The sequence below is a fragment of the Protopterus annectens genome, chromosome 4.part0 (assembly GCF_019279795.1).
Source record: "Protopterus annectens isolate FY-2018-M chromosome 4.part0, PAN1.0, whole genome shotgun sequence".
In the NCBI taxonomy this organism is placed as follows: domain Eukaryota; kingdom Metazoa; phylum Chordata; order Ceratodontiformes; family Protopteridae; genus Protopterus; species Protopterus annectens.
In genome coordinates this window covers 928,372,513-928,385,034 of record NC_056733.1, presented here as the reverse complement: position 1 = coordinate 928,385,034, position 12,522 = coordinate 928,372,513, and the positions used below count along the sequence as shown (strand labels likewise).

The following is a 12,522-nucleotide window of genomic DNA, read 5'->3' as shown; positions in this document are numbered from 1 at the left end:
GTTGTCCTATCAGCTTTTTAAGTTTGTAAGAGCAGCAGGGTTACCACCTGTCCCTCTTTGCGAGTGACAGTCCCTGTTTGGGCAGTTGCGCCCTGAGGAAAAAAATAAAAAATGGTAAACGTCCTGACATTTTAGGACAAAAAATAATTCATAAGTTTTCTCGTAATAGTTGCATAAAACAGTTATTTTTGTCTCTGAAACACCTAAACATTGTATGAAATAGCATAATCAACTCAAATGCTACAGGAATAAGCTTTTATTTTGTCAAAAAATCCCCGCGACGATCTTCTTTCACAAAATCCACTTGAAGAGTCACTGTTTAAAAGACTCGATTGTGTTGTTGTGTCAGCGGCGGGTAATAACTGTTCCCTGTAGCGCCTCCTGTACCATTTCATATTGAATTGTCTATCTTTTTGATCAATAGGGAATTCGTCCAATAGAGTTTGTACTTATTTTAATGAGCGCATTATGATTGGCTTCTTTTCTTGTTATAAATACTACGTGCACGCCTCTCTTTATTCTCTTTTCCGCGGAGTTCTCTTGCGGGAGGTTAGTTTGCTTGTTAATATCACGCTTGTTGTGTTATCTGTTTCGCCGTTGGTTTAGCCTTTTTTGCTTCCAGTTTGGCAAGCGTTGGGTTATCTTTGTAAGCGTAGGTCTGAGCTTTTTAGTGGCTCCATTGTGCCTCTGCTGAGCCACACGTGGGAGTTTAACCAAGAACGAGTTGCTACTGGAAGGGAAATCTAATGTTTCAATGTGTATGGTCATCTTGTTGGATGGGCAGATAACTTGATTTGGTGGTCTCTGTACCCTTATTAGATATTTGTGGTGCTTCCCGTTTTATGATCCTAAATGCCATTTGTAGCATTTTAATATGGAGAGGGAAGAAACTTCATTGCAAAAAGCCTTTCTATTTCCCACCCCCTGGACGGGATACCCTGGTTTGTTTCGAAACTGCCGGGGTCTGGTCATTATGTGACGTTGGATAACTAGGCCCATTTGACACGGTGTTTGCTACCGGAAGTTCTCTTTTAATGCTTTGAGTGCACTGCCCCGTTATTGCCCTGTTACACCACAGTACAGCCTGTGGATCTGCGGCCTGTTTGAGCCTGCTTTCCTAGTTTGTTCATTTGAAATATTCATATTGCGTATACTCTATAACGCTGGTCCCGGTTATTTTAAGGTATTTACAGTTGACTAAATTAAAGGGAAATAATGTAGTTTTATTCAGGTGCGATTAAAACGCCTGATGTACTAAGTTTTATTTTGTTTGCGTGTATGGACTGCTCCGTAGATATTTTTAGCTATTCTCTAGTCTCCACCTATCGAGAGAAAAAAGGCAACACCAGAAAGCAGCAGCTAAGTGCATAAGAACGTTCCGTACTAAAGGCTGCCTAACTCAGTTATTCATCTACAGTCATTGCATGCATCATGCTAAGCAGGGGTCTGCAACCTGCGGCTCTTCCACACTTTTGCAGTGGCTCCCTGTAGCTTTGAAAAATAATGGCCACTCTGCATGACACACACACAGAGCGATCTAGTGACATATTTTAAATATTGCTCTTATGAATTTAGAAGCGTGCTAGAATAACATGGTTTCTGTTAACCATGCATTCCACACAAACCCAGAGCGATCGAGCAGTAGCATCTCCTGAACTGTTTCTGTATTTCTCATACCTCCCAAACTCTTTAAATCGGGACAGAACCCAAATAAAGAAGAACAAAAATAGAGATGGATTTTAAATATTGCTCTTATAAACTTGCTCGAATCACATGGTTTCTGTTGACATGTATTTTATACACACACATTTACTTCTCAACTGTACAGATTCTCGCAGAATGTCCTTTTTGCCCCATATTTTTGGTCCCTTTATCATAAAATTGCAGTTTTCTGGCAAATCATTGAGGGCTGAAGTCAGGAAATATAGAAAGACATTTAAGTTTCAGACCTCATACACTTCAGAAAATACATGCTAATGCAAAACCTGCTATTCTATTAACTTTATACGTTTGTAAGAGCAATATTTAAGTGTCCCAATTTTTGTACATTTGTCTCCTCATTATTTACAGTTTTGCCCAGATTTCTTGCTCTGAGGTGACGTGGTTGCACACAAGCGCACACTGACAGCGATAGAGTGATTCCAATAAAGACCCCAACAAAGGGACGAAACTGGGATGGATTTTAAATTTTCTAATTCTTCTTTTACACATAGTATAATAACTATATATAAAACTTTATATGCTGCTATTTTACGGGTCAAGTAGGTTTTTGTGGCTCCAGCTAAATTTTATTTGGTGGGAGAGGGGCCAAAATATCTGTTTTGATAGAGAAGGTTGCAAACCCCTGTGCTAGGGGCTAACATGCATAGCATACCAATGTCTAAATATACCCCTTTCTTTGGGTGAATATTTAAAGTTATTGAGTCATGCAGCATTACACTACTGCTGGTGCTAATGGAAGGCAGTGGGTCTTGTGTAAGCTGGAGTCTGTATATCCAAGTAGTGGGGGTGCAGGGGAAAACGTGTAATTGCTGTTTCTCCGATAAAGGACGTGGAAATTGCATTAAATTATTCACGCCTTTGACTTTCTTTTCTGGCTGGAAAACCACGTTGTGTTGGTTATTCATGAGAAGAGTGCCGGGGCGGGGTTTGGGTGGTGCTTGCTATTGCGCATCTGGTTAGCCAGTCAAGTAAAGTATCGCCAAAGTAACGTAAGAATGACATTGGAAGACGTGCATGCTTATACACGGACACACACTTAGTAAAATCGAATTGTGTTCCAGAATATAAACTTGTCTATTCCCCAATTCTTAAAACATGCCCGATCTGTTTATGTTGCAGGCAAAGTTTAGTTCCTTGGATCTAGTGTTTCTGGTGCTGTTAGTTTGAGGATGTGCAAGTGATTCCTCAGAGCTAGATCTGAGGATGCCCTGTATTGCCAGGCATAAGCAAACCTGTAGGAGATGTGAGTACAGAGTGAGGGCCTTAAGGTGATCTGTGTAGAGCAGGGAATTCATACCCTGGATTCTTTTGGTGAGGAGCCTTTAAGAGCATTTGACTGTTGCAAGTGCTTGGTTAGGTACATGCCAAAGAGGCATTGTATTCGATGATGGGTCTTAAATGGGCTGAGTAGAATGGTACTATAACTTCCTTGGACCTGAATGTCATACCTTTGCATACGAGTTGGGTGACATGAAATTATTTTTTTTACTATCTTGGGTATGCATTGGTTGAAGGCCAGATTACTGTCCACATGTCCCCAGATCCTCAACTGTTGGCATTGTTTCTTGGAGGTGCTTTATTAATGGAGTCGTCAGCTTGGGTAAATGGTTTTGATGAAGGCACTGTAATGCATTTCTTAGTCAAGTTTTAATCTGTGGATTGGCACCGGTCACTTGTTTGTGTTAGATCCTCTTGTAGGGTGTTGGTGTTGGAGGCTGGGGTACGATGGCTCTCATTTTAGTTATCTGTTGACTTGGTGAATCAGAGGCCTTTGACATTAGCATTTACTTATGAGAAGTAGATGACAAACATGGAGCTCTGGGGTACTCTGCTGTTACTGGTCTCACCAATCCTGTCCTCTCTTGTCTGTGAGACAGGCAGCAATCTAGTGAGTTGTGTAGGGATTTATACATGGTTCTTAGAGTTTGTCAGCAGTAACGGAGTGGGCTGTGGCATCAAATGTCTTGGTTAGGTCAAGGTAGGAGGCAATATGCACCATTTTCTCCTCATCCATCGCCTTGGTGATCCTTTATAAGAGATCTGCCAGGTTGAGTAGGCAAGGTCTTTCCTTAACCAAGCAAAACTGGAATGGGTCCACTGTCTGTTGGTTGCCGATGTCCTTTATTTCCATGGTAACTTGTTCCATGGCTTTGCATATTAGACTTGTCAGACTGATGGATCTTTAGTTTCTGGGGTTGGCTGATGGCCAACGTTTATGAAGCGGGATAACTGTTGCAGCCTTCCATTCACACAGGTTCTTAGGAGGTTACTAGGCTAATGGCTGTAGGGCCTGCACAAGCCTAGCCATATTTATACCTGTGTGCCCTAATTGGCCTTAGTTTGAGGCCCATTATTTACAGAGTGAGTTTATGATCAGCATTGACTACCCCGTCCATGAGGGACATAGGTGACATGCTGGGGTGAATTTACAGTCTCCCATCCAGTTGTAGGTTGCGCTTGAATAGGGTCATTGAGGACCTCTGCTTTACATGAATTGCGAGTTTATTCCAGAGGATCCGCAGTCTCTGGGAGATGTATCTGTTTGTCCAGCATGTTCTTTTAATGTCACAGGTTAGGTCTGATAAATGCCACACATCCCTGGAGGTCAGCGCTCGTCAACATGTATTAGATGTAGAATTACCACAGTTACCCAATGATCGGTAGAGGCATGTAATCTGTTTTCAGGCTGTGATTGGAGTTCAAGTGGTTCTGCTAGGTAGTGTTTTAAGCTGTTTAGGAGCAAATGGGGATATTGTTGCCCATTGAAGGTAGTGCTGGCATTAGGGAGCACCACCAGGACCTGCTCGCTGTTGGTAGTTGGGGGGGGGGGGCAAAGTTGGAACTAAATTTATCAGCTAGTAGATTGCTGTCACCCTTGGTCAGTGAAGGTTGTGTCATTTACCACCAGTTCTGCACACTACTGAGTGCTACCTTTAAGGTTCTTAATGTAGCTGAAGAAGGCCTTGTGATCCTCCTTGGCCTGGGGTGCTATCCTAATCTCTTAATTACTTAATGTTGGACTTGCACCATTTAAGTTTCTTAATTGAATCTGAAAGCTCTTGTCTCTGGTAGTTGCTCTTTCTGATTTTGTCCATGACTCTTGTTATATACTCTGTCAAAGTAAGGATTGCACCAGTGTGATTTGTTTCTGTTGTTAGATCTCGGCTTGCTTCTGTTAAGTATGGCAGCCTCAGTGCAGCCGTATACATGTTTGCACAGGCTTTCTGTAAATAATTCTGCACAGGTAGTTCTGCTCTCAGGATTTGAGGGAGCCCTGAATTTTCCTAAACTGTCTGGGTCGATTTTATTTTGAGGGAGATAGCTTTGTGATCTGATCTTGCCAATGAGTATGTGATGGCAGGGTGCAACACACTTCATGCTGGTGAGCACTAGGTCCAATATATTTGATCCTTTTTTTGGAGTGTGCAAACTATTGGTTTCATAGAGTTAATGTTGAGTCCAGGGTACCTTGTACCTGCAAACACACACAGATGACTATAGTAATGTAATGCTGTACATACTAGTCTTGTTGTCACACAAGCCCTGGTACAAAGTAAAACGCTAAAAGAAGCGTAATGTTTTATTTCTTGGGTTATCGCCATTGGGTCTGTTTTATTCCTATTGGGTCTGTGTTCTTATTAGTAATTGAGACCAATATGGTATTTATGTTTTGCAGGGAAGTTTACCCCCCCCCCCCAAAAAAAAAAATTAAAGGTGAAGATACAACTGAGCATGCTTTTAAGACTTGAGACCAAGGTGGTGGTTCTACAGGTGGGGAGATTTGTCCATGGCAGAAATGTACAGATGAGGCAGTTGAGCATGCTTTTATCACACACGTGATGTACTTTTTCTTACGATGGTAAGTGAGAATTAGGAGAAGATTGGTAATTTAAGAGAAGGTGATTTCTGTGGAAGAACTAATGTTGGGTGAGATGTATGATAGACAATTGTCATTTGAAGTATATCGATTTAACATTTGTTGACTGGGAAAGTCCGACTAGTCGGACAGAGCTTATTTTCAGTGGAGGCCCGAGGAGAAATGCTCCCGATGCGTGTCTTTGGAATCTGGGAGGAAAGCCATGGGAATGCAGGGAGGATGTGCAGACTCTGCATGGAAGGCACCACAGCTGAGAATCGAACCTGTGAACCTTTTCCTGTGAGGTGACAGTGCTAACCGCTGCACCACTGCGCTGCCCAGTGGAATGCTGTGTAATAAAAAATTGGTAGTAAGACCTGGGTATGAAAATGAGTTAAATATGACTTACCACTTTTTCTATCAGTGATGGGAATTTTTTTTGATTAATATTTAGTAATATTCTAAAGACATGCTTCTGGGGCATTTCTCCCCGGGCCTCTGCTGAAAACAGGATCTGTGGAACCTAGTCGGACTTTCCCAGTTAACAAATGTTAAAATAAATAATTAAATATTTCTTTTCCTTAGCTTGGATTAAAAAAAAAAAGTGCCTTTTGATATTTTCCCTTCCTGTGGGCTACCACCAAGTTTATAGAAGAGTCCTCTGGTGTCCATTATTGAAAGAGAGTCACATTGGTGCGTAAGGAGTGCAGTGCTGGGCTGCAGTGTCAGCCTTGGTACGAGCACCAGCTATGAGATTAAAAAACCTACAGTTAACTAATTTCTGGTCAGAAGAGTGTGCATCTTGATGAGTCACCTGACATTTGTTTCCGGTTAATATGGGAAGGATAGTTTGAGAGGATATATTGTCTTAAATTTTGATGTTTGTGAAGAGTGATAAGCACCCCCCAAAAAAAATGAGAACTATTTTAATATATATTTTTAATTGAAGATTTCCCCTGATAAAGACACTTTTGTATTGCATGTTGTAGCACTGATGATTAGGAATGCAAATACATTTTATGCTCAGATGTGAATGAGGGTATCTTGTCTGCTGGTGAGTGGGTCATGTTCACTGGCCTGGTTGTGGTGTAATTAGTAAAGCATATCAGGTGTATGTGCATGTATGTTGTACATGTGTATTAACATTTGTTTACCTGATCACCACAGAGGCTAGTACAGAGCATGTGATTTACCCATTGCAGTTCTAATACTGAGGGATGCTACTTGGAAAACTGACCATGAAGTTCTGCACTCACCAAAGGTAAACAGAGGTCACCATCTAAAATACAGGGTAGAAAGTACTGCTTTAATCTAGGTGGGGGTGAAGACAGGACATGAATCTACCATTAAAATAACACATTAGATGCTGGAGAATTTTAGTGCAAAACTTTGTATTTAACTGAACCGGATTGTATCCCTTAAAGTAATGTTGCATCTGGAATGTGGTACCCCGTGTGTGCATGCATCCCTTGGCTTTCTTTACTAAGCTTTGAGTTTTCCGTTTCTATACATTTGTTGTGGGTTCATATTGAATAATGAAGTTGTGACTCCCTTTAATTGCATATGGTCGTTAAAACTGACAATATTGCCTTGTAGTGGTTACTGACAGTCTTGTATATCTATTTTGTTTCCAGATTACATCTAGTCTTTAAACCCTTTAAGTGGCAATCCTTGGAAGCACGCAAAGATGCCCAGGGAAGACAGGGCTACGTGGAAGTCAAACTACTTTATGAAAATCATTGTAAGTATACTTTTAGTCTAACTTGTTTTTTAGCTGTTTGAGCTTTCAGTTAAATGAACTGGGACTAAGCCATCATTCAGGAGTAATGGTTTAGGTGGTGGAGGGGATAATGGTGCTTAGAGCTTTATGTATTTCTAGTGCTAGATATGAGTGGTGAGACAAAAGTTGGTCATTTAACAGTGGAAACCTTTGGAAGAGCCTTGAACTTATGCTTTTAAGCAACTTTTTTTTTTATATTGCTTGACCATTTACACATAAAATTAAAGACAGTTGTGCAATAGGGTAATGCCTGAACAATGTCAGTAAAACCATTATTTAAAAAAAAAAATACAAGTGAAATATGAGGTGTCAAACTTCATGCAGAGTGAAATTTAGATTCTCCTATCCAAGCCATGAGTGGAATGAGGTAAGTGAAAGCTCCAGTATTTGAACTTCACGATACATTTTTAGTCTTTTGCAGCTCCCTCCTGCAGAGAGGCTAAGCTGGAATGTTAAGGCATTAAACTCTCCTTTATCTAGATGGGGTCATGGGTTACATGGTGCTCGATATTCAGATGTCACTGGTACCACAAGAAAGCATTGCAAATCCTATGTTCAGAGGGGCACCAGTCAGAAACGTGTAGTGGAGTGTTCTGAAGGCGAGAGAGAACTGCGTTCACACTCCGAAAGCACAAGTTAGAAAGCGTTGCATTAATCCAAGTAGGATGAAGTTGCGGCAGTCAGCAGTAAACAGTATGTTGTCCGTAACACTTTTAGATGTCAGAACTTCAGATACAGCTATCTCTGTTATGTTATTTATGTGTGTGTAATATGCCACTGAGAAGATCAGTTATCGGTGAAGTTGACAAATATTTTGACACCCTTTGGTTGACGAGACAGATATTGATTGTGGAAGACTGCTGCATTACCAGGGTTGGGGATATGGTCTTCCCCTTTGTGTGATACCTGTGTTGAGTATATAAGTAGCAAATGGGTGGTGCAGAAAGTAATGTTTCTTTTGCCTGCTGTGAAGTTTTCTTGAAGCATGTTTAGTTATGTCGACATATTTTATTTGCACTTTTGTCAGTGGTTGGGTGTTTAAATGAGTGTGCGCACACAATCTTTGGCATTGACTCGAGCATATTTTGAGTATGGTGCATCTAAAAAATGGAACTGGAAAGCTTAAGTAACATCACCTGACCTGAGCTCTTCAAAACCAAGTGTGGCTGGATAGTGGAAGCATAACATCGGTACTGTACTTTTCTGTTTTCCTTCAGTGAAAATGTGTTCAATATGTCAGTAATGGAGTTGGCACATCTCCACAAGTAGCTTCTAAATGCATTTGGCTTACTGTGCCCTAGAAAGTAAACCATTGTAATTGAGTTGGCAGTAAGTTCTTGAGCAGCACACAATAATATAACCGTGATAAATGCTGCCGAGATATCTTGGGGGGGGGCATGCTGGATCCCTCACCTTTTAAAAGGTTATTAATGACCCTAAGGGGGGAGTACTGATGTGGTCTAGGTCCAGAATGAACTTGACAACTTTCCAAGATAAGGAGAGGCTACATTGGAACACAGACCACTTCCTCAACCTTATTTAAAAGTGTGGGGGGGTGCAAGTTAAAGGTGAAGCAGCAGTTGCTTGAAGTGTCCAGATAAAGAAGTGCTTGTTGAAGATGTAGGATTAATTACTGCTTTTGAGTATTTGAAATGGTACGCTATCCAGCAGACTGAGATGGTATCTTGCGGATGGAGGATAATCTGTGTCAGTCTTGTCCCCTGAGGTTAGTTGTACGTTCTGCAGAATAACTGTGCCAGAGATTCCAGGAATGTGTCAACCTTGTTGGGCTAGGGTCTCACTCCAAGGCATTCTCTGCGAAGGTACCTGTCAGCAGTTGGGGAAAAGCATAGCTGGTTTGTTGAAGCAACAGAAATTTGGGCAAAAATGCCCTACTTTCAGCTTAGGAAGATCCTGGTTAGGCCATTTTCAAGTTACTGTAGGCATGGACTGAGTTAGCATGATTCATTGTGCCAGCGCATGCCCAGTACAAGCAGTAATTACATAGTGCATGAATTGAGCATGATTCATTGTGCCAGCACAAGCAGTAACTGCATGGGGAGTGCATGAACTGAGTTTGCATGATTCATTGTGCCAGCGCATGCCCAGTACAAGCTGTAACTGTCTCCCGTTGATTTGTATGTATTGCACTTTGCTGGGCGCTTAAGGCAAATTGAGAATTGCATCTCCTCTTAGAGGTTTTGTAAAAATTCTTATACTGTGCCACTTTGATGTTACCTTTATGGGGAAAGTATCTGACACCAATTTGGCTCAAGTAGTAGTTGGACCAATGTACTTACTCATGTGTAGTGACCACCTGTGTTTTTTAAACGTAAAGAATGATTCTTAAATGTAGTTGTAAACGGGACCTTTGCAAAGAAGTAAAGTTCTTTTTTGTAAGGTGGAAGAAATTAAAGTTCAGTGGACTTGATTCACTGTTAATTTTCATCTTTAAACGTACCCAGGGTTAGCCATCAAGTGACTAGCTTAGACGCTGACAAAGTTTGCTGAACTGTTGATTTGGTGGCTAATACTGGACAGTGTATAGTTTGCTTTTGCTTCAGGGACATACTAAGACTTGGTTAAACTAGTTTTCTGAACCATGTCGGGCCTAGATCTAAAGCTAATTTCTGTGTCAGTGTTTCCAAGTCTGTTATAGTAACATTGAGAAACCTGTCACAACTAGATGATGGCCAAAGCTGTAATCCAACTAGGCTGCTTTACTTAAATATTAGGTTGACTGTTAAGTAGCAGATGTCAGTTCTGATAAGTTAAATATTCCATTTCAGTGTCTTATGTGATTCAATGTAGTGGTCTATTTACTTTTTGCTAGGGCTACAGAGAGGCTGGAAGCAGTACCAGCTTTTACTAGGGACAGCTAGCTGTGCTGTATACCATAGGGCTAGGTCATCATCACCAGGCTTCCTGTGGGTATGTCTTACTCTGTCTGAAAGGTGTAATGACAGGAGGCACCAGTTAGACCAAAATGGGAACTAACTGACAGCACATTTAAGTCTGTTTTGTCTGCCATGGCTGGTTCTCTTGCTGTATTGTGACAAGCAAGCCTGTTTTTTTTTTTTTTTTTTTTTTGTTTAAGTGGCTAACATGACTTGATGTTCTCCACCTCTCTTTCTAGCAACTGTTGGATGATTATCCAAAATGCTTTATTGTTGGCGCTGACAATGTGGGGTCAAAGCAAATGCAACAAATCCGTATGTCTCTGCGTGGGAAGGCTGTTGTACTAATGGGAAAAAATACCATGATGCGCAAGGCTATCCGTGGACACTTGGAGAACAATCCCTCACTGGAGAAGTAAGTGGTGCAGTAAAATTGCTCAACCTGTTGGTCATGTAAGATTCTTTTATGCATTTAATTATGTGGTTTCACGCTTGGGTAAGTGAAGCTCAACATGGTTAGAGTGTTGCTTTTACCTAGCCTCTGCCAAACTGATTTTGGGTATGGCCTGCATGGTTAAAGTTCTGAGTTGCTGTGGATGTCCAGTGATGGAGCCTTGTGTGCAGACAGGTCCTTAGTACTGTATTAAGCATGTTGCTGTCAGATGTCCATTCCTGTGCTCCCCATTTATCCTTTTCTGATGTTTTATGCATTTGTTTTCCTCTAGGATTGGATTTGTGGCTTACAGTTTGAGCTAATGCCACAGTTTATTGTATAGATATTCAGTGTGTGTCATGCAGTTTACTGGTACACTGGGCATTCACTTAGTGCTTTGTTTTAATTTGTCTATTTGGGTGACCAGGTTAGTCCCACTAGGCCAAGTAGCCTCTTTTCTGAGAAGACATTAGGTGGTATTTATGCTATTTTATGAAACGTTACAATAAAGCTTTTTCTGTGGTGGTTTGTGGTGTATTTGTTAAATACATATTTAATAATTTTTAATTGTATTATTTGATGTGCTTCTTGGGCTTGCTTTTTGTTAAACAGTGTATTCTGCATGCTTCCAGAAACTGTACTGGGTTAGGTCAGAGTTTGTTCTGTTACATAATACATTCTGGTTGGAAGAACCTTTGCAGAGGACTGTTGGGTAAAGGTCAAACAGTAAAACTTAAATGGTTCTGGTCAGCTTATAAAGGAAGTCAGTATGTGTAGGCTTGGTGTTCTGGACATTCAGAAGTTCAGTGATTTTTATAGGGGATGGTAGGATGGATGAGTAAGTCGGCTATTAACATTTTTTCTTTCCATTTTCTGTAATGTTTTTGTGACTTCTGTCTGCTTGGTAATTAGTGTAATGAGAATACACTGGCAAAGTATATGCAAGTATGTATGGTATTGTGAATGTTTCACCCAGGGCGTTGCCCTACACAGCACAAGTAGAGATTAGTCGCAGTGGTAAATAGATACCTTTGTCCTACAGACTTTGAAAGGAAAGTATTCTGCTTTGAGCTGAAGTCGTAAGTGGTATTTGGAGAGGCCTTAGTTGTCAAGCCCTCCAGTCCCATCAGAGAAGGCTAGAACAGGTGTGAGAATTGCATTTAATTTTTTTCCACGCACACGCACTTTTATGTACATAGCACTTGAAGGCTGTTGGACTTTTTCCCCCTTTGCATGCAAAGGCTGGTAGTGTAAATCAGTCAGCATTGCAGGGAAATGTCTGCTGTGCCTACTCTCAGTATTTGGGTACCTTGACAGTAACCATTGACGTGCACAGCTGTTCCCATATTCCTACATATAATGAACCATGGCTAATTCTGTGCAGTATAAAGCTTTCTTTGCTTCCCTCTTTCTCCAGGTGTTCTTAGAGGGGCATAGTGGTTAAGAATTTTCCCTTCGCCTGGAAAAATAAGGACAAGATAAATTTTGACCTCCACCCCAGGCAGACCTCTGGCGTGTGGGTTTCCAATGAAGGTCATGGGAGCACTCAAAGGAGGCTAATGAGAACCAGTCGAATTTGATTGAGTTGCACTCTGGGTGTTTTTACAATGCATATTTTGATAGCTCTTGACTGCTGTCAGCAGTCTTGTGTTAAGTTTTCTGCGGCTTGTTCTGCATGGAAAGTCATTTTGTATTTTTCATGTTATCTCTGTTCTTGTTTGGCGTTTTACTGCTGTAATGGTCATGGGGTTCAGTTGTTTTGATGGCTGGATCCTGCTGCATATTCAGTGCTTTGGTAGGTGAGCAGTGCTGTTGGACAGGTGTTTGCTTTTTG

At 41.1% G+C, this 12,522-nt stretch overlaps 1 protein-coding gene across 1 annotated transcript in view; it reads left to right on the top strand.

Annotated features, from left to right (window-relative positions):
• The first annotated feature begins 457 nt into the window (after positions 1 to 457).
• Positions 458 to 12,522, top strand: part of RPLP0 (ribosomal protein lateral stalk subunit P0) — a 108,527-nt gene continuing 96,462 nt past the window's right edge. Inside the window, exons 1-3 of the mRNA XM_044068903.1 lie at positions 458 to 549; positions 7,213 to 7,319; positions 10,495 to 10,670. Of these exons, the coding sequence (XP_043924838.1) occupies positions 7,266 to 7,319; positions 10,495 to 10,670 (230 nt within the window). The 5' untranslated portion in view covers positions 458 to 549; positions 7,213 to 7,265. The remainder of the gene's footprint in view (positions 550 to 7,212; positions 7,320 to 10,494; positions 10,671 to 12,522) is intronic.